This window comes from Diabrotica undecimpunctata, chromosome 1 (genome assembly GCF_040954645.1).
Source record: "Diabrotica undecimpunctata isolate CICGRU chromosome 1, icDiaUnde3, whole genome shotgun sequence".
Lineage (NCBI taxonomy): Eukaryota > Metazoa > Arthropoda > Insecta > Coleoptera > Chrysomelidae > Diabrotica > Diabrotica undecimpunctata.
In genome coordinates, this window is record NC_092803.1 from 22,384,715 (window position 1) to 22,412,465 (window position 27,751).

Below are 27,751 nucleotides of genomic sequence, written 5' to 3' on the forward strand. Positions count from 1 at the left end.
GTTTTAATTTGAAACATTAAATTTCGATTTCCATGAAAACTGTTTTTGTAGACTTCTTCAGAGTCTGGAACATTGTTTTTTACCCTGACTCCTCATTTAGTAATGCTACGTGTATATAAATCGTTGTAAGCATCACAATTTGATCATATCCCGGTTACCGTTAGTCTTAGAATATTTTTCAACGCACCATTTTAAAGAACTAAAAATAAGTTTTCTTTTTTATTTAGTAATGCTTATACCTAAACGTACTAGAAAAAAATTATAATGAGAAATTTATTAAACAAACCCAAATCGTTAAAAGTTGAAAACTTTGGAGAATCGTATCTTGTTTTAAATTAGTCCTAATCTCTTCTACAATAGAGCATTTTAAAGGTAATTAATTTTTATTTCTATGAAATCTACCACTGCATATACCTAGAACTGCGTAGAAAATGGTTATAGAACAATGTTTGCCAAAAAATATCCAAAAAAGGTGTATGGCAAATTTTAAGAAATCGTATCTGGAATACTGTAAATCCTAAAGACGTCATTTTGGAGAGAAAGGATAAAAGTTTTTTTTCTGTAAAGCAATGCCTCTATCTATACCCCCGTAGAAAAACTTATGGGGCAAAAAAATCGCGTGTTCTTCTATTTTTTTGCTTGGTTTTTTGAATATATTTTTGTCAAAAAATATTTTTGGCTTTAAAAGTTGACATTTCGTTAAGAAATTTAATTTTGAACAATTTAATGCATAATGACAAATTCACCCCTTTCTCAAAAACGCATCCCTTTAAATGGTAGCAATTCGCGGTTTTTTTAATTTGGGAGTCCATTGAAGATATGAAACAATAAAACTTTTTTAACGTTGTAGTTCTTTAGCCTAATTTTTTTATAGCCTATTTTTTCAATTTAAGCTTACATCTCGTTTGCCAACGAGTTGGTTTTCAAAAAATGTGGCTCTCTTTGTAAAAATGACGTAATTTGTCGATAAAACAAATGCTAATCGACTCAAGACAAACAACAATAATTTACAGAGATGCAGAATCGCGAAGGAGCGAAAGTAGGGGAATTCAACGGGTGGGCAGACAAGCAACTACGGTGACCACTTGTTCTCCTCTCTCTATTAGTCGACGATTAAACTATTTCCGTGATACATGACTAGTTTCACGAGGCCGTGGAACAAATGCATATTCAAAACACGAAAAATATGATCAAGATTAAGTGAAACCGAATTTTTATTCGATCATTACGAATATATTAGTGTAAAATCGTGTGTAGTTTAATATAATCGAATAGTGAATTGTTTTTGCGATGATTTTATATAGTTTTACGCTTTTTTTGCTAGTCGCAACTGTTTCTAGTCAAGGGTAAGTTTGTATATGTATATATTTGTATACTACATTATGTAAATAAGTTTTTTTACTATAGATACACCAAAAGCGGTATAAAATTTTTGAAATATCTATCGTCAAAGATCCTATAAGTTTGTTGCTTTGGAATAAAATATTATATATCTTTCTCTTATAGGTATATACTTTGTTAAAAAAACATTGTACAGGTGTTATAATGTAGGTTGAGTATGTTATTGTCCTTGATATTGCAGTGTGTCGCCTAAAATAGTTCGTTTTAAAAATACACAGTGATTCAGAATAAACAATGAATCAGGACAGTAAAAATGTATATAATTATAACTTTTCTTTTGAAATATGATTATTTAAGCATTCTAGTACTTTTTATCTATAAAAATATAGACTAAACATAGATTTTGTTTTCTGCACTGTTGAACAAAAAGTTCCGGATAATTTAAACTTAAAACTCATCTGATGTACTGCTGCCAATTCTAATACGTGCACATGAATCCTGCACATACATCTGGACTAATCTTACCAGTTTTCGGGGTAATCCCATTTCTACCATTACCTTCCACAGTGTGTCCCTGTTTACAGAGTCATACGCTTGTTTAAAATCTACAAAAATTGAATGTACATCTTTGTTGTATTCCCAACTATTTTGTACTATGTTATATTCCCAACTAAAGTTTGGCGCAAGATAAAGATCTAGTCCAATGATTCCCAAAGTAGTCAATATCGATCCCAAGGTGGTCTACGTAGGCACAAAAAATTTGGAGGTCTATAAAATGAAAATGGGGGTATATGGCAAGAATTTTCAATTATCAATCATTGTTATACAAGCAAAGACCTTTGTGCCATTTATGCAACGAAGTTTTTAGCAATAAAGCTATGAAGCCATCAAAGCTGGAAGATCATCTGAGACTATGTCACCCCGATAAAAGTATTATAAAATATCATTTCATTACAATACTAAAATACGGGGTGTTCCATTTAAAAAAACAAAGACAATTGTAGACTATATTTAAAATCTTTTAGAAATAAATATATTTTAAAACGTACATACATTTAATAAACAAACGTAATTATCTTTTAAATTTCCTCGTATAACACTATCAAAACCTCATATTGAAAAAATGAAAACATCGAGAAGAAATCAAAAACGCAAAAATATACAGGGTGTTTTATTACAAAAAAAAGATAAGTTCGTTCCACCCCGTCAATATGGGTGACCCTGTATATTTGAAAATATTTTTACAGTATGTTTCTATCTGTGTTTCAACTTTTACTTAAATATTTTTTTTTCGTATCTCTTATGACAAATGAGTAATTAGACTTCTTCTAATTCCACTTTTATAAGCAATTCTGCTTGTTTATTGGCGTATTAATACCTCTATGAAAGGTTGTCACTCCATCTTTTGCGCGGTCGTCCGATACTTCTTCTGCCGATTGGTGAGTTATATCTTGCTATTTTGACGACACGGTTCTCCTCCATTCTCCTTATGTGGTTATTCCATTCTTTTTTTTTATTTTGAGTCCATTCATTTATAATACACTGGATGTTACATTTTCTTCTAATCTCTTCACGTCTCTTTCGATCTCTCAGCGTATTTCCTAGAATTGTTCTCAGTACACTCATCTCTGCCGTTTCCAGTAGCCTTTGCGTTGTGGCTGTGTCGGGTCTTGTTTCTGAGGTATATGTCATTATTGGTCTTACACTGGCTTTATCAATTCTTGACTTCATCTCAGTGTTAATGTATCTGTTTCGCCATATAGTGTTATTAAGGCATCCTGACAGTCTATTTGCTTTTTGTACTTGATCTCTCACTTCTTTGTCCAGATCTCCATAGCTGGACAGTGTAATTCCCAGGTATTTTATTTCCATGACTTGTTCAATACTAATGCCATCAATTTCTATTTTACATCTGGTTGGTTCTTTGCTGACTACTATTGTTTTAGTTTTCTGAGATGACATTGTCATATTAAATTCTTTTGTTCTATGTTTAATCTGTGGACAATTTGCAGACTATCTTCATTTTGGGCTATCAATATTACGTCATCTGCGTAACAGAGTATTTTTATTTCTTTGTTTCCCATTTTGTATCCTCTTCCTTTGTTAATACCTTTGATAATTTCATCCATGATCAAATTGAAGAGTATGGGGCTCAATTAATCCCATTGTTTTATTCCGCTGCCTATTTCTATAGGTTCTATAGGCCTATAGGTTATATAGGTTCTATAGGCCTATAGGTTATATAGGTTCTATAGGTTCTGTAAGTTGTCCATCTATTCTGACTTCCATTTTGTTGTTTTGGTAGATGTTTTCGATAGTTTTCATCATATTTAGGGAAACTTCTCTATTATACAGAAGATGGATTACATCTTCGAGTCTTACTCTGTCAAACGCTTTCTTTAGGTCAATTAGATACAGAAATGCGGGTCTATTATACTATAGTGATTTCTCAGTAACTTGCTTTATAACGAATTTTGCATTTGAACACGATCTTCCACTACGAAAACCCTGTTGTTCATCTGCTAAACTTATCCTCTGATTTATTAGCATTTTTAAAATTTTAGTTGTAAATTTTAGCGTAGTATTTAACAAGTTTATACCTTTGTAGTTTTCTGGCTGTTATTTATCTCCTTTTTTTAATAAGAGAATTCGTTCGCTCGTTCTCCATTATTCCGGTATTTTATTGTATTTTATAATATTATTAATGAATGCTGTTAATTGTTCTGTCATTGCTGCTCCACAATATTTCAGTAATTCGTTTGGTATCCCGTCTTTACCCGATGCTTTTCTGTTCTTCAGGTTTTCAAGTAATTTCCGAACTTCCTGTACATTTATATTAAGTTCTTGTTACCTACTTCAGTAATTGGACATCTTCGCACTAATGCCGCACCCTGTATATGCTTATCTCATTTTTTGTGGACAGGTACTATATGGATTTCACGCCATTCTAGCGGTAGTTCTTCTCTTTGTCCTGTTTCATTTATAAGGTGATGTATTTGTACATGATGTTATTCTCCCCCTGTTCTAATCAGTTCCGCATGGATGCCATTTTGTCTCGGAGCTTTGTTATTTCTTAGTCCAATAGTGCTTCCTTTATTTTTTCAAGCGCGGGAAACCCTATTTCGGATTCTGCTGAGTGGTACTGTTTTTGTTCGTATGTTGTTGGTGCCTGGTCAGTATTTACCAATTGTTTAAAATACTCTCTCCATTGTCGGCTTATGTTTTTATTTCCTATAAGAAGTTGTCCTCTATCATCTTTTATGAATCCCGGACTATTTATCTTATAGCCCTTTAGTGTTTTAATTTGCTTATAACATAACACTGCCTAGACTGACCGGTTCTGTAATTGCTCTTAAGTTGCTTGATCCAATTTTCTAGGTATTGTTTTTTCTTTCATTTTAACACTTTTCTTGTTTCTCTTCTAATTATATGGTAAGTTTCTCTATTCACATCTGTTGGTCTTGTTAGTAGTCCATCGTTTTGCTGGTTTTCAGCTTTAAACTTTGCTCGTTTTTTCTCTTTTTTCTTATGGACTCTGTTGCTACCGTTTCTATGGTTTCTCTGGCTTAATGTCAACTCTGCATTTGGTATCTCTTTTTCCAGCGTCTGAAATCTATTTTTATTCGCAATTAGTATTCCTGTTTTTTCTTGTGTAATTCGAAATTTTGTATATCCCACTTGTTGCCTTGTGAGTTCTGCTTTGTCCACTTTCTGCTTATCTTTATTCTCATCTTTGTTCTTACCAAGAAGTATCCAAGTCAATTTCTGCTCCTATCATGCTCTGTGCTCTAATGATATTACTAGAGTACCTTTCATCAATGAGTACCTGGTCTATCTGGTTACGAGTACCTAGTTCTGTCATTTGTGACTCACGATCACCAAATGGACAAAGGGTAGTACGAAGCTCAAAAAAAAGTTAGACAGACAGCATAAATTGAGGCAATAGAGTATAAAACAGACATGCTTATTAAAATAGTAGAGGAAAGAAGAGGGTTCCTAAATCTTTATGTCGTAATATTGGATTTTATAAAGAAACAAATTATAAATCAAGTTTTCTTTTCTATAGTATGAGTAGTAAATAATTTTACGTCAATTTGCTATATCTGCAACTATTAACCTTCTTTTTATTGAACAGATATCTGTTATACAACCAGTTTATTACATTTCATCATATCTTCTAGTCATAGTCGACCAAATAAAAACAGTTTCACTCAGTAGATACACATACTTAAAAATCTTGATTCTTAGACTTCCTACGCGAAAATATGTTGTTGGGTACCTGGACGTGGGTTCTAAAGTCGACTTTTTTACGCGTACGATGAAATATTTGAATTTGATGGTGAATTTGTGGGCGAAACCTGCAAGGTATTGCCATTTTTGTCTTGTTTTACAACACTCAAAATATTGTGTGTGGATTTAGTTCGTCGATGTTTATTTTTAATTAAATATGCAATGTTTGTCCACTTTTAAACTATTGACGGAATTAAACGAAATCAAATAGGTAATAAAATGAAAGACTAAGTAAAACAGTTATCCTTACTAGAATGGGTTTGAAAGTAAAATGCAAAGAAAACCAAAAGTTAGAAAAGAGAAGGTTCCAAAATATTTAGAGTAAAACAAGTCCTCAGACAAGCAGACTATCTAAGGATTAGCGAAATCATAGGTGAAACAAAAAAAAAACAATAATATATTGCATTCGCTGACGACTTGACATACGTCAAAAAGATAATAATAAAAACAAGTGAAGAAAAAAAGTAATGATAATGATAGTGTTGCTTCTTAAAGACAGAAAAGATTTATTTTTCACGTTGAGAACGCCTATGAATATCTGTTCTGATGAGCCCTATTAGGGCGAAATACGTATAAACAGATACATAGACACTTTGTACGTGAAATCAAATCTTGACTGTCTTTTTCATTTTATTCGGATCTACTCTGTATGAGTACAAGAAACCAATTCACTAAGGATTTCTGCTTAGTTGAGGAGACATGTCGTGGAATGCAAATTTTAGATTCCCCATGTCTCTATTAACATCTTTATCAACGTCTGTTTTGCCTTGCAATTTTTAGAAGGCTCAGATTAAGGCAGAAATCTGAATTGTGTTTCGAAACTATTTTACGGATTTATTATCAGATGTCGCTATTGCGTCCATATCGAAGCCATTTTAGTGTTGCTTCTTAAAGACAGAAAAGATTTATTTTTCACGTTGAGAACGCCTATGAATATCTGTTCTGATGAGCCCTATTAGGGCGAAATACGTATAAACAGATACATTAGACACTTTGTACGTGAAATCAAGTCTTGACTCTCTTTTTCATGAAATACAAAGAATTAAAACAACCAAATACCTTGGGTTACACCTGGACCAAACCCTGTGTTGGAATTACACAAATTACAGCAAAAGTGCAAGCAGTTAAAATGGATTACCTAAGAAGCTCATGTAGAATATCAAGACTACAAAATGTGCAAAACGACACAATAAGGTAAATAACGAAGGTAGAAAAAACAGTCATAGAGCGAATTAAAACGCGCCGGTCATTCTCATATGGATATGTCGATGACGGAACGACGATGGCCAAAGAATGCTCCAGAATATATGCCAAGAAATGAAAGAAAAAGGAAAGACCTAGGACGACATGGAAACAAAACGTTGATAGAGCAATGAGTTCCCCAGCTTTAGAAGATAAATGAAGATGATAAATGAAATGAAGATATATGAAGTGTGGTAAGCGGCCCAGTAGTCACAATTTCTGACAATGAGCAATTACAGAACAGACTACAAACGTGTTAAATTTTTGTTACTTTTTATGATTATTGTACTTTTAATCAAGTAAGCTGAATTAATTATTTATTTGTTTCTTGTTTTGAAGATGGATATGACTCTCAAAACGCGCACTAATATTACTTTGAAGGAAGCATTATAAATAACTTAAGGAGATATTGCCAAGGTGTGTTGTGTTAATCTTAGTTTACAATATTTTGAAACAAAGGGGCGAATGAGGTGAACCGAAAAGATAAATGTAAAAAGAGAATCCAGAAAACGCATTTTTTGAATAAGAGAAAGTAAATTAAATCATAACAAAACAAGCAAGTAAGTTGATCAAGACTTAATATACGTTGGAGTTATTGTTAATGATTTTACTGGACAAAAACGACTTCTTAGAAGGTGTGAGATAATCAATTAAACTATAAAAACAGTAATTGTAACGTCATGATGAAGAAACGATACAATTGGGAAAAAATATTTGCGCTGAACTGTTGAAAATTATTGTTCTAAATAGATCAGAGCTATTTTTTGTTTAAGGACAGCGATCTCGTACAACGCTGATAAAAAAAGGTAAACACCCATTGAAAAATATGTTCTTGATAGCTTCATATGTCAGAATGCCCACGGCGCTCACTATACTCAGACGCATCATACGAGACGACCCAGGAACAATGCCACAGATTTGGGAAGCCCTGGGCCAGAACATAGATTGGAAACTAAACTAAAAAAGTTCAGTCCACGAATCAAGCAGTTTTTTAACCAGATACAACTACATGCTATATGATAAAAGTAATGATGAAATTCTCCGGACAAAAACATACGTCTTGTAATCCGATCGACAATAAAAATATTGCATTTTTAATATGGTGGTAAAACCAACAATTACATATGCATCAGTGGTATGGTGGTCAAAGGTGCAGTAAAAAAGTTCATCAAACTAAACAAGGTGCAAAGAAATGCTTACCTTGGAATCACGAGGGGAATGAAGGGCACACCAATGGTAGCTACGGAGGCCGTACTGGACCTCCTCCTTTTAAAAATAGTTATAAGGAAGCATTCGAGAATGGGATATAACAGATTGCGAGAAAACTTGAGTAACGTAATGGTTAGATCAGGGCATAGTAACATCACAAATAAAATCAGGGATACCTGGACATTTGCCCACGAGAGGGATGAAGTTAAGAAAACGCTCGACCTAGAATGCCGATTTGTCGAGAACAAGTGGAGACATACACATACCTTGGAACCACAGTCAACACAAAATGGGACCAGTCAACAGAAATAAGATCACGAATTGAAAAAGCGCGAAACGCGTTTAACAATATGAAAAAGTGGTTCACAAGCAAAATCTCAATAGAACTAAAATTAAGACTGGTCAAGTGTTATGTCTTCCCGGTCTTGTTCTATGGAGCAGAGGCATGGGCCACAACGGAAGCCACCCTGAAGAAACTAGAATCCTTTGAGCTGTGGATATATCGCCGTATTCTTCGGATATCCTGGACAGACCACATCACTAACGTGGAAGTAATGCAAAAAATAGGCAAAAGCAAAGAAATAATCTTCACCGTAAAGAAACGGAAGCTTGAGTACTTTGGACATGTCATGAGGCATACTAAGTACCGTCTGCTACAGTTAATAGTCCAAGGAAGAATCGACAGTAGGAGGGGACCGGGAAGCAGACGACACTCATGGATGCATAACCTGTCCAGAGGTGCCGTAAACAAAGTCAAAATAGCCTTGTTAATAGCCAACGTCCGAAACGGATAGGGCAAAGGAAGAAGAATGCCGATTTATATATCAGGTGAAAATTTATGCAATCTTGCAGTGTGCAACAGAAATTAACATAAAGGCTTTCGAACTGAAGCGGATTAACATATATAGTCAAGCAGCCATGGGGATCTTATCATATCACTAAGGTGGACTACAGATTAGTGTGGGAATGCCGAGAAGAATTCTACAGATTGGCGGAACATAATAGTGAGACCAGCAAATACGAGAAAGGTGTAAAAACTGTTGATTATATGCCGAAATATGCTCAAGAAGTTATAAATACCAAATAACACCATATTTCCCGTCAAAACAATATAAATTGCATTCTTTTTCACCTGTTCTTCGGTCTATAATTAATAAACGTTGTCTATTTCAGCGTTGTCTATTTCATTACGTAGCACAATCATATCCTTTAATAACTTGTATATTCAAACAGTCTTAATCTTTAGAACTATCAACGAATATAGATGCTCAATGTTCGTTAGCACTATTCTCTATACTATACTGTAATACGCATCATCTGTGCTGATATTTAAAATTTGTCCATTAATTAAAAGTCCTGTTCTTTCTTATAGTGCAATATTAAAAATAAATCGACTGTTTCTCAAACTGGTTTCGCAACACACTTAAAAAACATTTATTAAAAAAAAATTAAAAGAAATACCAGTTTTAATATAAAATAACAGTAATATTATACATCGATTTTATCGATAGGCGCATTGACATTACTAGTGAATAACGAACGTGGTTCACACTAAAAAACAAAGCATTATCTATGCTTCTGTGTCATGGACTGAAGACTGAAGAAGTAATTAGAATTAATATGTATTCCAAAAATTTTAAAAAAAGTTTGTTTTGTTCGTAATATTACTTAAGATCATAGTAAAGTTTGTTTAATTCAATATTATGCGTTTAGTCCTCTAACCGAAATCTATTTTATTATTTGTAGAATTATAACTACTGCTCATGAATCAATAAAAAAACAAAATACATTAAAAAATGCATATAACAATGTTTACGTAACACGGGTGGTGTTAAGAACTTTGCTGGCTTTTGCTGATAGGGAACGATAGGGGTAAATAATTGTAATAAATCTGCTTGCGTAATACTTGAACGGCCCCTTACTATTAAAGTTTTTAGTTTAATTTTTGGTTCGTATTTTGGCACGATTTATACAAGTAGAGAACAAATGGTTTAAATTAGCAATTACCTTTTAACCCTACCCGGGGTACTGGAGTACCCCAAGCAAATATGGGTAGGGCCATCTATCTTCCTACTAGGGTTGTCTTTTTAGTTTTGCATATAGCCATAAAGACAAAAAATATATAGACTTAAAGTACTTTATTGCTTTTCAAAAATTATTTTTCGATTCGTAGAAGTAAATCTAAGATTCATCGTCACTAGCAATACTATGAGCGTTTTTTGAGCTTCCTTTGTTGAACCGTTCCAATGTTTTTCGATACCAATCGACGCGAACCGCTTTTTGCTCTTCTGTGAGCAATGAGGGATCCAACTGGAAACCAATTTCGTTACACCTAGTTTTTCATGTAGAATCTTTTGGATTAAGGTCTTTGAAATGCCCAAAGATGCCTCTATCTCCCGACATATTACACGGCGGTCATCCTAAATTAGCTGACGAACCGCATCAATGTTTTGCTGTGTGACTGCTGTTTTGGGTCTGTATGAGTACAAGAAACAAATTCGTTAAAGATTTCCGCTTAGTTGAGGAGACATGTCGTGGAATGCAAATTTTAGATTCCCCATGTCTCTATTAACATCTTTATCAACGTCTGGCTATGTCTTGCAATTTTTAGAAGGCTCCAGATTAAAGCAGAAATCTGAATTTGTTTCGAAACTATCTTACCGATATTTAGTTAAGATTCATTTTTCAACTGGCTTGCTAATTTCAAAAATTTACTATATCTACACAACTTGTTGTATCGCAATGAAACTCTCGATTTATAACAACAAAAGATTGAGGTCCTTTAAGCGGATATATGCAAAAATAAAAAGACAAACCTCGTAAAATACTATTAGGCTCAGCACAGTGTATGTTTCGTTTAGCGTTCAGTTGCTCCCGATAAGCTACGATACATAGATGTGTTGGAGTACAGGCCCTGGGTAGGTAACAAATCGTAATTATTATTTAGGCCTTTGAATAAGTTTCCGGTAAGTTATATTATTTCATAATCCTAGTTATATGTTGATAAATATTGTTGTTTTACATACTTCCTTAGAAATATTTTATATTGTTATAGAATAAAATTATGGAAGCTCCAGAGCCCATTATTAGTAAGGGCCAAGGACAGATATGACAACGAAAGTATTTGCAACAACATGAGTTGGAAGAAATAATGAAGAAATTTGTCGAAGAAAGTGACCAAAAACCAGAAGCAAATGTAGAAAGTGAAGAAGATTAAGTGGTAGAACGAAAACAAAGATATTGAGAACGAAAATAGTAAAGAAACGGAAGACATTGATAAAGCGGAAATTGATAATCAAAATGAAATTCGAGTGAGAAATTCTGGCGACATAGTAAACGCTGTTAGTATACCTACAAGATTTTACGGTAAAAACAAATTTAAATGGAGTGGAGTAAGACCCATCAATCGTACTCAACGAACTACAAAACATATTGTAGTTTATCTATCGGGGAATACAAATGTAGCCCGATATGTAAAGTCAGGATAAGAAGCATTCTGTTTATTTTTTACCGATGACATCATGAAACAGACACAGGATTACACGTCCTCAGTATAAAAGTGACCGTGAGAGGGCGAGCTCTATGACCCACTTTTACCAAACATACTACCATAATCGAATTGAAGGCACTATTTGGGCTCTACATATTGGCAGGAGTTCTGGACATAAAACATGTCACAACAAAATTATTTGATAGATATTCAGGTGTAAGCTATTTTCGCTGTACCATGCCTCAAGCTAGATTTGAGTGTCTGACTAACTGCTTGAGATTTTGCGACCGCAATACCAGGGAAGAAAGAAAGACATTAGATCGCTTAGCCCCTATTAAAGCTCTTTTTGATCATATAGTTCAAAGAAGCCAGGATTTATACGTCCCATTCAAATATTGCACTGTAGACAAGCAGCTACTTACATTCCGAGGAAAATGTCTACACAGGAAAAGGTTCAACTCCTGGAGGCAGGTTCAACTCCTGGTTGCAGAATATTATTCTGCAAAAATATTTAAGGAAAGGTGTTATTTAGATGCAACTTTAGATCATAGAGATAGGTGTTAAGAAATTTGGCCTTAAGAACTAAACAAAATGTACACTCTTTTTATACGCTGCTATAAATTTGAATTTTTTGGCTCATATAGTGTGAATTTTTTGTTTTTCAATGTTATTAATATCATTGTATTTATATTTGTTAATAATTATCTCCAAGGATTTTCATTTCTGGTAAAATGATTCCCGCTGTATTCTTAGAACTCTTCTAATCATTTATTAAGTTGAATTATTTTACATTTTTCATTTTTTTCAAAGGTTGTCGTGTGATTTGGCTTTATTTACAATTTTTTTTTACTCTTTTATATTATTACATTTTTTACAGTTTTTCTATCTTCAGTTTCTTAGGGGTCAGGTTCTCTTCCTCCTATGTATCCCTTGTTCATCTCTGTAGTTTGATATATCTGACTATATGTTCTCTCTTCATGGTATTGTTTATTTCGTGGTTCACTAATCTGCCCAGTTATCCATTTTCTGTTCTTATCAAACCCATAGTTCTTTACAAAAGTTTCTCCTCAAATAAACTTAACCTTCTTTCATCTCACTTATGAGGAAGATTACCACTGCTGTACTTATATCTTACTACTCGAATAATTACCACTTTGTATATTTTTAACATTTTCTGGTCTATTTTTCGTTGTGTTTTTCTTAAAATAATAATAAATATTTCTTAGATTAAATTTATAAAAATAATTTCCATAAGTTCAGCATCAGTCGGTGCAATCAAATACTCATAAGTAGACTTCGGGTCGCCGTCAGCTTATTCTACTTTTACTTACTCATTGTTACGTGAAAGTGTAAGTTTATATGACAAAATTCGTAGCAAGGTCATTGAACCTGAATGAAGAAATTATTCGTGAAAACTCGCCGTTGTATTCTTCACAAAACTATACGATGGGAAAAATTTTTCGCTGGTTTTCGATGATAAAATTTTACTATAGGTAATCTACTATATACCAAGAAACTTTCCAAATAAGTATTCTTTTTTTTAAATACAAAAGTTTATTCAGGACTGTAGTCTTTTGTGGACTTGTTGCCATTGCTTTGTAATGTTTCTTTTTTTGTTTCGGAGTTTATATGCGATTATTATCAAAGAGTATCTGTCCATGAACTATCTATCGCTCACATCTTATTCCATGTAGGGGAAGGTGTCCTAAAATGATATAGTTTTTATTTGAAACATTTTTTGCAGATACAATTCGAAATATTGAACTAAAAAAATGTAACACATTCCTTTAAATGCGTTTTATTTATAAACTTCAATGCAAACATCTCATCTCTATAAAAAGCTTGTGAAATTGTGAAAAAGTATTTTTTAAAAAACCTTACAGGAGAACGATTTCCGAAGTGGAAATTGAAACGTCAATAAACTTACTTTAACCTTTAATTGTGGCTTATTCCCATTTAAATACCCGGCACCCCGGCACATTCACAATGTGCCCAATTATTGCAATTTATGAAACTAATCCAACACTCCCTGGACCGAAAATTTCTAAATAAATGACTGCTGTAAAGACAACCCACATCATCAACATCATCTTCGGTTGCAAACAGATCTTCTTCACTTTCTGTTTGTGCAGTTAAACCTGGCTTACTTAAAATATTCCTTTTAAATCAATGAACATTCTCATGTCTTTTCTTTTCTTCCTTCTGCTTGAGTTCTTCTAACTTAGGAGTAGTTGTTAAAACTCCGAAGATTGTTTGTCTAGACTTTCTTTTTCTCGTTTCACTTGCACTGGAAAAATTTCGTGCAGTGTAATTCTTTTTCTTGAAGATATATTTTCTTTCATATTGTTATCTTTCTGATCACCTCTGGTCTCATTTTCTTTATTGTGAGTATTATCTTGCTCTTGTTGTGTCGTTTTTTCCATAACACTACTTTCTTTAATTTCTTTTCTGACCGACTTTTCTGGTAGATTAGACGTGTTTTCTTCTGTACTGTTCGTTTCTAATATTCTATTTGTGGTCTCAGCTGGTTCAAAAAACTCATCTGGGAAAATCCTTGGCTTGAGTGGGTAAATGCACGTTTTCAAAAAGCCACTTGTAGCATTTTTTATTGTTACTATTTTTTCGTAAGCAGAATTGAAAAGTTCGTTGATTTGATTCTGTATGATTACCCGTTCTGGATGGTTTTTTAATCATAGTGCACATTCCTGGTTATAAAATGTTTTCAGGGGACCAAAGAAGGAAACATCAAGCGGCTGGATACGATGTGTGCAGTGATCAGGGAAGTTTTTATGCTTTATTAATTATCCCATTTTTTTGGCAAATGTCAAAGATTTCAGTAATCTATGGCTAGTGTGTCCATACAGAAGCAATAAAACTTTTGATTTTTTGATTCGAGAGATGCCTTAACCAAATTCTGAAAATGCTCGAAGTATTAAATCGAATGGACAGAGAACGAGATTTGCTGCCAATAATAAAAAGGAGAAAAACTGCTTATCTGGGTCATATATTTCGAAATTCCAACTACCAGTTCTTAAAGCTTATTATGGAAGGGAAGATAGAAGGAAAACGGAGCATCGGAAGAAAGAAATACTTATGGCTTAAAAACATAAGGAATTGGACAAACCTCGATGCCCATGCACTCTTTAGAGCCACACAAGACCGAGAGAAGTATGTCAGAATTGTCGCCAACATTCACTAATTGGATAGGACACCATAAGAAGAAGAATTGCCATCGCTCTAGCTGCAGACACAGCTTCAGGTTGCTTCAATGATAATTCAGGATGTCGCACACGAAATCCTCTCAGCCACTCTCGTCCCACAATTTTTGCGCACCCTTTGGCTCTTTTGTTTACATCACTCCGTCTTAACGTCGCTTGGGGACATTGAAGAGTTTGCTTGTTTTTAACCATCCCATTCGACCACTTTTTACAGTCTTAATAGCATTCGCATTGCTACTTCATCCCACTATTGTCTGGTTGATGTCCTCTCGCGTTTACCCTCTATAATGTATCTAAAAAAACAAAAATGGTAGTTTTTAAATAAAAATTAATTTTAGGTTTGTTTGTGAAATGACATAGTAGGGATAAAGGATAAATTTTAAATATTTTAATATTAAAATATACCATCATACATCAAAAGTTTTTACTTTTTTGCAAGTTTTTTTAAACTATGGTATACAGCCAACCACAAAGATTTTTTTTATTGTGAAAAATATTTTTCTTTTTAGGTTTTTTAACGTTATTGGTCCCAGAATCATCAAACCAAACACAGATTACCATTGTGCCATCAGCGTTCAAGCTACATCTCAACCAACTTCTATAACAGCAGTGCTCCAAGGAGCATCTTACAATGGAACACCATTGTTCAGCCAAGACCAAGTGGTTATACCACCGTATAGCACCAGAATATGCGAACTGAAGGTATATACTGTTTTATAACAGTATAAGTATAACATTATTGATATTAATATGAAGTATCTGATGTATTTGATTGATATTTGTAGGTTGGTAATCTCGAAGATGGAGAATATGAACTAGAGGTTCGTGGTACCGGAGGAGCCGATTTTGTTACCAGTTACCCGCTACAATTCCTCAAAAAATCGTATACGGTGCTTGTCCAAACGGATAGGCAAGTGTACAGACCTGGTAGTACCGTTCTCTTTAGAGCCATTGTATTAAACTCACAATTAAAACCAGCTGCTGAGGTCAGGAATGAACCATTGCATATATTTGTCTCCGTAAGTAACTTTTGTTAAAACCAAGTGACAATTTTTAAAGTTGTTAAATTCATAGGATGGTTCTGGTAATCTGGTGAAAGACTGGAGGAGGATTGAGGCTGTGAGAGGAGTCTTCACGGGCGAGGTGAACTTAGGACAACACCCCGTTTTGGGCAAGTGGAATATATCGGTGGAAATACATGGACAGACCTATCACAAGTCCATCGAAGTTGTTGAGTACATTTTGCCAAAGTTTATGGTCAATATTGACTCCCAAAGACACGTTACCTTCAAGGATAATGTCATTAGAGCAAAGATTGATACAAAGTAAGTACAGTTCCCTTCCTTTTTGATATGGTGTCTTCTTCATAACAGAACTTTGGATACAATTGGGGCAAATCTAATGTGGCTCCTGTATTGCATGCTAATCTCAAGTTACTAATAGAGTTTCTGTTTTACCACTACATTTTTAAGCTTATTTAAGTGAAACTTTTTTAGAGCACAAACCTTGTCAGACACATTTTTATTTTATAACGACTTTTCATTGACTCCTACAGTTTTTAACGAAACCTAAAAACTATGCAGTCAATCTCAAACATTAAGTCCCATACGGAACCCAAACTAGTATGTTTTGTCCACAAACCTTAAAACTTAATTAATATAAACAGTGAATATGTGTTTGTTGTTATTTGATAACTTTTATTTTTAGATACAACTATGGGAATAAGGTAAAAGGAGAAGCTACGGTGACAGTTTACCCAACCATATACTCTGGAGTGATCCAGCCCATATTCCAAAACCCTATTCGAAAAGTTTTCCCGATTGACGGTACCGAAACCGTTGAATTCGACATCGGACGAGATTTACAGCTCAACGATGAATACGAGAGAATAGTTATTTTAGATGTCGCTGTTGAAGAAAAGCTAACAGGGAGAAGGCAGAATAACAGCATGGAGATACATATTCATAAATATGACTACCATATGGATCTGATTAAATCGGCTGACTATTTCAAACCGGGGCTGAAGTATACAGCATATGTAAGTGAGTTCATTAATAGCAGGTTAAGTTGGGATTTCTTTATTTACAGCAAACCGTATTCTCCGTAAAAGGTCATTAGCGGGTATTTAAGGCGGCGGGCGAACTTTCGACACCAAATTGTCTTTGTACCTGGGGTAATCGAAGGGTCAAATTTTATTATAGGAAATTTCGACACCGCGGCGTAAAGCAGGTAGGTAGGTAATTAGCGGCGATGGACATTTGCACCCAAGCAGGACAAGCGGATTGTCCCAATATTTATTGTCACGGCGGGGGGCGTGGCACTTGTGTACTTGTGACTAAATTATTTCAGTTGTAATTTATTTCTTGTTTGACGTTGACTTGTGCACGTATACGGATATTTAAAAAATGAGTTTGATAAAAAGTTCCCGTGGTCGAGATTTATTAGTGGTGGACCATCATTCCTTCTCGAAACAGAAAGTGTTAAAAAGCGGCGAGATATTTTGGCGCTGCATCCAAAGAAACACTAAGTGTTCCGCAAAAGTGTTTACAATAGGCAGTGAGGACCTCACCATTACAAGAAGTGATTTGGTACATAATCATGAGGCCGATCCAAAAAAGCTTGAAGTAAAGATGGTAACCAATGCATGTAAAAGAAAAGCCCAAGAGGACATGTCGGAAAAGCCTGCCAAAATTACAAGAACTGCTGTTGCTGAGTGTGATGCCAATTTGTTGACGGTTCCTGACATAGCTAGCATAAGAAAGAACATTTACAACTGTCGTCGTAAACTGTTACCAGGTCCGTTACCAAGAAGCATATCAGAAGTCCATAACGCGGTTAGTAATTATTCTCCTAAAACCTGTCTCAATGAAAGTTTTTTGTTTTTAAATCATCCTGAATTAAATGTAATTGTATTTTCATGCGAGACAAATATTCCTTTGTTGTGTAAATTAAAAACTTTGTATATGGATGGTACATTTTCATACAGTACCAAATATTTTCTACAATTATTTACTATACATGGCTTGGAAAATGGACATTATGTTCCTTTAGCATACTGTTTGTTAAAGGACAAATTGTCAATGACATACAAACATTTATTTTCTTTATTAAGGTCTAAGATTTTTGAAACATTTCAATTATCATTAGAGCCAACTGAAATATTTGTGGACTTTGAAAAAGCAATTCACTGTGCTTTATTGTATATGTGGCCCAATGCAAACATTAGTGGATGCCGTTTTCACTTACACCAAAACTGGTTTAAAAAAATTCAATCTTTGGGTTTGGTACAAGAATATAAGGATACAAATTCAGAAATTGGAAAATGGTTAAGGCATACGTTTGGTTTAACTTATTTAAATCCAGCAGAAGTTGAAGAATGCTTTCTTTATGATTTAATGTCATATAAACCTATAAACGCAACACTTGATATATATGCAGATTATTTACTGGAAAATTACATTTTCGATAGCGTTCTATTTCCACCACACATATGGTCTAATCAAAATCCGTCTATTGCGAGGACCACAAATGCCTGTGAATCCTTTCATTCGAGATTTAATTCTTCTTTTTATTCAACACATCCTTCTATTTTTATTTTTATTGAAAAGTTAAAAGAATTTCAAGTAGACACTTATGTCAAAATAAATAGTTTACATATACCAGCAAAAATCAAAGATACTACTGTTAAGGCTAAATTGGCATTTTTGGAGAAAATGATAAACTACGATCCCAACAAATACGTAGCAAATAGCAAATAAATCATTGTATACAAGTATATTAACGGTAAAATGTACAAAAATTAGGTACTAGTTGTATTATATTTAGATATTATTACAGTTATAAAGAAATAAAATGCACATTACTTTTATTAAAATAAATAAATTAATTAATTATGGTATTTTATTTATGTCGCAGCTATATTTATTTGGTGTCGAATATACCTGTAAGATAAAAACGGGAATTGGGGCTGGTGTCGAAAATTGCCATTAAATTTTAGTCGCTACCTGCTTAGTGTCGAAATTTCCTACGCCCGTTTAAGGATTATAATATATAATTAACATAAAAATTTATCATCTAAAGAAATTATTACATTTTATGAAATAAGTTAATATCCTTAAGATATTTAATTGTGTCGGATAGGTTGCAGATTTGTACTAATTATATATATATATATATATATATATATATATATATATATATATATATATATATATATATATATATAGTTTTTGTTATATTATACTTTAGAGTTATTATAGTTTTTGTTCAATCAAATGTTTTTAGGTCAAAGTATCCAATCACGATGGCACACCAGTAAAAATAAATCCTCAGGAAGTTGTTGTTAAACACGGATACTCCAGGGTAGACGAAGTATATGAAGAAAACAGGTACACTTTAGACAATAATGGTTTCTTGAAGCTGGAATATCTAACTCCAGGAAATGTTACAAATGGAACCGCCTTGAGAATAGAGGTAAGATAACGCGTATTAAAGATTATTTTACAATTTAACATACAGTTTTTTTGTATTAAAAAGTTTGTTATTTTTAGCTAGCTGGCTTCGCTAGCTGGCATGGGACATGGTGAATTAATAAATATGATAAAACTATTAACACTTTTGCTGTATTTCAGGTTGAGTTCCGTGATCTTAAAGAAAGAAGCACACCCATTCCAGCTGCCGTCTCCTTCAGCGGCAACTTCCTCCAAGCCACCCTAGAAACCGACCGCCCTATCGTCAACCTGGACGTAGATATCTCAGTCAACAGCACCAAACCAATGCAGTACTTAAACTATATACTGATGGGACGCGGAGATGTGATCAGTACCAATAGTTTTCAAATAGAAAACCGAAAACAGTTCAATTTCCACTTTACTGCCACTCATGCGATGGTTCCTGTTTGTCATTTGATCGTCTATTATGTAACTGAAAATGGAGAGATGATTGGAGATGCTTTGGATATTGAAATCGATGGCCTTCTACAAAATTTTGTAAGTAATTTTACACTATATCTATATATATATATATATATATATATATATATATATATATATATATATATATATATATATATATATATATATATATATATATATATATATATATATAAGAGTGGCATATTTTTTATGGCATAACAGAGCAGATCTTGAACGAAGAACGAAGAACTAAAGATATTGACAAGAAGAATTATTTTAACTTGCGTAGAGTGATCAAAATTATACCCTTGGTATAATTTTAAGTTATTTGCTTGTATATCTTTCCGCCTGTTATGTGCTTGTATAGGTACACCTTCCCTACTAATCTTTCTAAATCCAGTATAGTTAATCTAAAAAGTCCATCTAAATGCCGAAAACAGTGTCTAGAATCATTTTTTGACTGTCATGTAGAACCCAAGAACTGTTTTCGTAATACTAGTTTGTGTGATATTTAATTCCTAGAACCTTCTTCTTCCTCTTCTACTTCTTGGAGATCTTTCGATCTGTTTAATTCTGAAGCTGCCTCTGGTTAATTTCCTGGGATGTAGATTGAGAGATTCAAGACCTCTCCTTCCGGGAGGTCTTGAACCGGGCTAGTTATTTTCTAGGGCAATTTTTGAGAGTTTATTCTCATCAATTCGTCTTGATGATTGTACCACATCCTCTTACGCTGCCTTCCCCATCTTACAATATCTTGAATTTTGCATTGCTCTCTGACGTTTTTCTCACCCAGTCTCTTCTTGTTTTGCCCACTATTGTTCTTAGGGTTTTTATTTCGGCAACCCTTGGCATCTGTTTCGTTTTGTTGGTATCTTCGCGTACTTCTATGCCATATGTCATGATCGTACGAAGTCTTGTAGATTCTAATTTTACTATCTGTGCGCATATACGGATTTGACCAAATTATCTCCCGCAGACATCCCGACAATGCGGATGCTTGATCTGACTCCTTAGGTCCTTTACTGGGCCGTGTGTGCTTGATATATCTATCAGATATATCAATTCCTAGAACCATTCTGTAATAATATATTGACAATACATAGGTTGGTTAACTTTTGTTTGTCCTATCTAGGTTGATTTCCAACTCAACACTTTTGAAAGCGAACCAAACCTTGACGTAGAGTTCACCATCACAGCCCAGCAGAACTCTTATATCGGTTTAATGGCTGTAGATGAAAACGTGGTACGTCTCAAAGATGGCTATGATCTCTCATTGGGAAGTATCGCAGAGGAGCTGAAAATGTACGATGTGGCCCTCGGAACACCGTATCCTCATTTTCGAAGTAACTCCAAGATGAAGCTGTCGTGGTATCCTGGGGCTAGCAATTTACATAATGCTATATTTGTAAGTATCTTTTATCTTTTTATGCAATAAGATTTATGTATTTGGCTAATAAGTTTGGTAAAAGGACTCTTGGTATGCACTCCCATCACATCCAAAATTTATACTCCATATAGGGAGTATACTATTTATACTATAGGGTTCTTTACCACTCCATATAAATTTATTGTTGAAATGTTGAAATTTTATATAATATCAAAACAAAAAAAACTTTTTTAATTTGGTACTGCAGAAAAAATAGTATTTCACAAAAAAAGTATATAACTTCTTTTTATTTTTAGGAATCAGGTGCTGACATTGCTACCAATACTAGAATCAATAGATATAAACCAACACGTAAGTATTTTGTTCCTTATTCATACCTCTTTGTTCAAATCTTTATCATTTCCAAGTTCCAAACTTCGATAGCAAATCTTTAACCTTTTCAGTGGAAGATATTTACCTTCGTCCAGTTTTCTACGGTCCTTCGACGGTAAAACCAGACAGAGGCCTCGGTCTTCCTATACACTCAGCAACTAGACCACCTTTGGCAGGTCCTTATGCATTCAGCAGAATACCCAGACCAGTGTGGAATAGACCCAAAGTTTATCTTTCGCAAGATATTGCTGAAACATGGTTGTTTAATAACTTTTCGACTTACGAAGGAAAGGCTTCTATTAGGAGGAAGTTACCGGAAACTTTGACCACTTGGTCAGTGACAGGTAAGAGATGCATGTCAGTAACTATATCCATATGATCTTCTTCTTCTTTTCCTAATCTTATTATAATGTTAATTAAGATTGTTATAAGCTAGAAATCTATAACATTCAGCAGATATTCACTATATGTGTAAATCTTTTTTGCTGTAGGCTTTTCGTTGGATCCCTTGCATGGACTGGGATTAACTACTACAGATAAGAAAATTAAGGTCACCAAATCCATGGTGGTGGTGTTAGACTTGCCTTATTCAGTCCAAAGGGGAGAAATCTTAAGTATTCCAGTTGTAGTTCAAAATAATGTCAACGAAGATATCACAGTTGATGTTACGTTGCACAATTCTGAACAGAAGTTTGAATATATAGCTTCTACTGAAGATAATACTGTTAAAAGTAAGTTAATGATGAAATACTAAAAGGCTAAAATAACTGAAAGTCGAAATTCTTACTGTAAAGCAGTTTTACTTACTTAAAAACCAGCATTTTTATATTATCTTTTTGATTTTTTCCTCTTAGGAGTGGAATTATATCGAAGAAAAAGATTGCAAGTAGAGAAGAATGGCGCAGCTGCAGTATCATTTATAATTGTGGCAAGCAATAGTGGTTTTATACCAATCAAAGTGACAGCCAGCAGCCCCAAAAATCAAGACGTCGTTGAAAAACAATTATTAGTAGTGGTGGGTATGATTTATTATTATTTATCAAATAAATCTTCATTTAAGTCATCGACCTGACTTGAGTTAAAAAGACCTTGAAACACTTGCCACATGAATATTAGGTCACGTAATCATTTTTTTTTAAATCAAAATCCAGTTTATTTCCACAAAACCAGTCAATAATACAATCAAATCACCACTTTCTTTATTTCTTGAATTTGTCTCTTTTTTGTTTAGGTTATCTTATACATTTAATATGTTTCATTTGCAGCCTGGAGGAGAAACCGAATTTTACACGAAATCTGTTCTCATCGATGTCAGAAACAACCCCAACTTCAAGAAATCTATCAACTTCATTATTCCCAAAAACGCTGTCGAGGGTTCAGAAAAAGTAGAAGTTTCTGCTGTGGGAACCTTCTTGGCTCCAGCTATGATCCATTTGGACAACGTCATTCGGTTGCCGACGGACTGTGGAGAACAGAATTTGGTTCATTTAATGTCGAATTTAGTAATTTTACAGTACTTAAGGGTGACCAGTCAGCTTACTCCAACTATTCAAAATGAGGCCGTCAAGAATTTGGAAACAAGCTACCAACAGCAGTTGACATTCAAGAGGAAAGATGGATCATTTTCGCCGTTTGAATGGAGAGATTCAAAAGGAAGTGTTTGGTAGGCATTTGGCAAACTTTGTCGATATTATTCAACGAAAAATAAAGTCTAAGTAATTTTATACGTTTTTAGGGTCACAGCCTATACTGTTTTAGCGTTGAGCCAAGCCAAAAACTTCATCTTTATTGACGATAGAGTTATAGAAAACTCCACAAACTGGTTAACTGATATCCAAGGCAAGAATGGCAGTTTTTATGAAACAGGCAACATCATTCATACCGAATTACAGAACAATTCTGGAAATAGTTTAGCTTTGACTGCTTTTGTGGTTATGGCACTGCGTGAAAGTTCGCAGGTAAGAACGTGAATAGGTGTTATTTGTTTAATTGTTGATATTCTACTATGAAGGCAATTATAGAAATATCAAAAGAACTTTTAAATTAAAAAAAGAACGGATATTACTGGTTTTAGTACTTATTCCATTTTTTATTTAATGAATACCTAGGTATTGTTTGTTTTTATTTACAAATCAACATTCGTTAAATACTGTGTACCTTCTGAATAACATAATTAAAATTATATAACATATAAAGACATAAGATAGAGCAAAGGTTTTATACCTACTGCAATAAATGTATATTTTCTTTCTCAAAGTAACTTCAAAACTTTGAAAACCTTTTTTATTTTTATTTAGACTAACGTCTTTATGTTTTCTTAATAACTAGCGAAATGATCCAACAATAGTAAACGTCATCAACAAAGGTTTAGACTATCTGGCAAGAAATATAGACGAATCTGAACCAATCTACACTATTGCTCTTTGCAGCTATGTGCTGCAGATCACGGGACACACATCCCGTCAAAGTGCTTTCAATCTATTGGACTCCAAAGCACAGTCCAAAGAAAACCTGAAATGGTGGGCGAACCCATATCCTAAAAGCGAAGAAATGAACCCTTGGAGGAAATTACCCAGGTCTATCGACATAGAGACCACTTCATATGCCCTTATGACCCTTATAGGTAAGTCAAGATTAGAGTTTTTCTTTTATTACACATTCTTATTATTATAGCCGTATATTATTTTAGAGGCAAATCTACTAGAAGACGCTGTGCCTGTTCTGGAGTGGCTACTCAGTCAACAGAACAATCTTGGCGGATTTACATCGTCTCACGATACTGTGGTAGGACTGCAAGCTTTGTATAAAATAGTGACCAGGATAGCGAGTCCTACAAATATCCAAATAGAATTCCAGTATGGAAAAGATGGCTCCGGGAAATTTAGCCTCAATAGGAACAATTTGATGATTCAACAAAGTGCAGAGGTAAAAAAAAGATAAAGTGAATAATTGTGTAGGATTTTTTTCAGATGATAGGTTAAATTTGCAATTTGAGAGTTAAAATGAGTTGAAAACATATAAATTCTTTTATTTTAAGATATCACATTATGTTAAAAGTGTTTATTTAACAATGCAGACAATGAATAAAATCAAATGATAAAAGTAAGAATATTTCGATTGCTAATAATACACCTTACCAGTCAACTAGAGACCTTTCATAATATGATTTCCAATGTCATTGTAAAATGTCTTTTTTACAGATTGAAAAATCTACACGAGAAGTCAATGTAACAGCACAAGGTACGGGTATGGGTGTATTCAAAGTGGCATATCAGTACAATACCAACGTGACGGGACCTTGGCCCATGTTTACTTTGGACCCTCAAGTGGACAAGAACTCCAACAATTACCACCTCCAGGTTTCCATATGTATAGCGTAAGTAATGTTTGGTTTATATAGTAAAGTTAAAGGGGTTAATAATAAAGATCTGCCAATAATTCTGAATTTATAATGGAATCAAAAAGCAAAGAATAGGTCAAATATCAGGCGAAATAGGGGTAAGATGGGGAGTGAGACAGGGATTATTATCGACACTGATATTTAACATCTATAGTGAATATATTTGCCAAGGAATTCTATTAGATGCCAATGAAGGGATAATCTTCAATAAAGAAATAAATAAAATCTATGGTAACATCGAAAGGTCTTTATCTTTTATTAGAAAATATTAATAATCATGGAATGATTACGGTGTATAAATGATTGCCAAGAAAACTAAGCATAGATCTTCAATACACCTTCAGTGAGAATCCAATTCATTATACACCACAATTCAAAAAGTTAGTAAATTACGAATATCTTGGAGCTATGATACATGAAACAAATGATCAAACTGTTGAAATTCGAAGACGTATTGAAATTGCCAGGTTCATTTTCATAAAATAACAAAATATTTATTAACTAATAACCGTGATATTAGCCTCCCTCTACGAATAGGAATGTTAAGATGCAACGTATTTATAGTATATTTCACGAATTTGTGCCTGTTTTGGATTATCACTCGACACTCAATTATACAACCATTCCGTCCATCCTATTGTACAACATCAGAAGTTCAAAAGTAATGGAAACATAAAGCAAGTAATTGCTAAATTGAGTTAGAAAATCTTTTTACAATCCATTTTACAGTTAACAGTAATATTAAGAGGTTATTTACAATAAATCCTTTTGATATAATTCATGTGCACTGTACATTTTACGCGAAAATGTTCGTTTGTCTAGCAGTTTTACCTTTTTTGCTCAACATTAAACGTTTTTTGTACTTAGCTGTTTTCTATGTTAATTAATACAGTAATTTTTGCAGGTTTGTGGGCCACAACCTATCGAGCAGTAACGAAAGCAATATGGCTGTCATGGAAGTAACGCTACCTTCTGGATTTACAGCAGATATTGATGCCTTGCCAAGCTTGGAACTCTCTGAAAATGTCCAAAGGGTGGAAACCAGAAACAAAATGACCAAAGTGTTGTTATATTTTAATAATATCACCAATATTGAGTATTGTCCCACCATATCAGCCTACAGAACCCACAAAACAGCTAAGCAGAAGCCTGTTCCCGTGGTTTTGTACGATTACTATGACAGCTGTAAGTTTTAATCTATTTTGTGTTATTATATCATGTAGTTTATGTATCTTGTGTTGATTAGAGTTTTCACATAAATAAATACCATCTCTATGTGAATTCCATACAGAAATGTAAAGCAACTTTCACGTAAAAATGCTGTTTAATTTTTAGCAAGAAGAGCCCGTGTGTTTTATCGAGGCCCGGCAACGCATCTATGCGACTTGTGTGAAGAAGAGGACTGTGAAAGTGTCTGCAAAGCTGAAGCCAACGCCAGGGAGTCTCGGGAGAGGAGAATAGGATCAGATGATGATGGTGGAGGTGCAGATACTAGTCACATGCATATAATATGTGCCATACTCGTGCCTCTAGTGACGATAGCAATGAATTGGAGTTAGCCATAAGCTATTTTAATGATTATACTTACAGCTTTTCTATTAACCATCAATACTAGAAGTTATCGTTGAAACGTTTATTAAGTATGTTGAACAAACGAGTTTTTAGTTCTATCTTCTTTTATCTCTAACGAAATGTTTATTTTGTTACTTATGTATGTTTCTATAAATTCCAAATTTGTCTTATATTTTTTCTTCGAGTATGGTAAATCATAGATTTTGCTGCGTATATGTTTAAAATATATCTGCTTTTGATATTCAACTAAATATGTGGTTCTATGATTTATAAAGCGCATACAACTCCTATGTTTGTTTAACATACTATTATTTTTCTCTTCTCTTACTTGTCATCGTGTCAAGATTATGTGTTGTTAAAATACAACTCTAGATTGCCTTTTATCAGTTTAAAGTGATTTTTATATCAAAATTAATAACTACAACAATAACTTTTGTTCAATAAACTTAACACAGCAACATGTACTAATAAACAATCGAGAATTACTCAAATTAGATATGAAATCTTCATTTATTAACACCTATCCAAGGATTATCAGAGCATGTCAATTGTAATCTTACCAACTTCATATAAATTTGTACCTATTACTGTTGTTCAATAAACAATTGGTACGTAGACCGATCCTCTACATGTCTATTGTCATTGTCGGAATACTGTCTGTTTTTTTGTTCGTCTTTAGTAATATTCGATATAACATTCGATATTACAAACGCATACCTCACATATGCCATTCATCAAATATTAAGGAAAGAAATTAAAAGAAACGCTTGTGTATTGCAAACATGTACGTATTAAAGTAACACTGTAACTCTATATATAATTACGTTAAGTAAGATTTTGGTAGTGTGAAGACTGGACAATAAATACATTACATCTTCTTTAACTAGTGGAGAATTAAAAAGTAATGTGTGTGTTCGTTTATGTTTAATATTACAATAACCTGTCCTATTAGAAACCCTCTGATATTTGAATGTCGTCATAAACCATTTTTTAAAACAACTATTAAAAATATATACCTGACAATAACATAACCTCACCTAACCTTACATTAAAAACAAAAGAGAATATGATAAGAATAAAACAGAATTATAAATTTTTAGATAATGATAAGATAGGCAGATTTAAAAGTATAATAGATATTAAGGGAGACTGGTGTTAATAGGGACACATTTGGATTTTAATTTTATACTATTAAGGTACTATTACCGCCTAAAATGCTAAAAAATAGCACATTTTCAACATTTTTTTTATCTTATAATTTCAATTAAACTTCTTTTATAGTATCATACAACTTTTGAAGATTAAAAAAACTTTCTA

General features: G+C 33.6%; 1 protein-coding gene across 1 annotated transcript; it reads left to right on the forward strand.

Moving 5' to 3' along the window:
- The first annotated feature begins 1,084 nt into the window (after nt 1–1,084).
- On the forward strand, nt 1,085–27,349 carry LOC140446356 (thioester-containing protein 1 allele R1-like). Its single transcript, XM_072538900.1, has 19 exons — nt 1,085–1,346; nt 15,300–15,492; nt 15,576–15,809; nt 15,865–16,115; nt 16,498–16,828; nt 19,075–19,263; nt 19,422–19,778; nt 20,836–21,108; nt 21,387–21,441; nt 21,534–21,806; nt 21,954–22,193; nt 22,317–22,477; nt 22,728–23,125; nt 23,198–23,420; nt 23,791–24,085; nt 24,152–24,387; nt 24,663–24,838; nt 25,767–26,047; nt 26,198–27,349. Exons 1-19 carry the CDS (start codon nt 1,291–1,293, stop codon nt 26,419–26,421), a joined length of 4,446 nt encoding a protein of 1,481 aa, XP_072395001.1. The 5' UTR covers nt 1,085–1,290; the 3' UTR covers nt 26,422–27,349.
- The last annotated feature ends 402 nt before the right edge of the window (nt 27,350–27,751 follow it).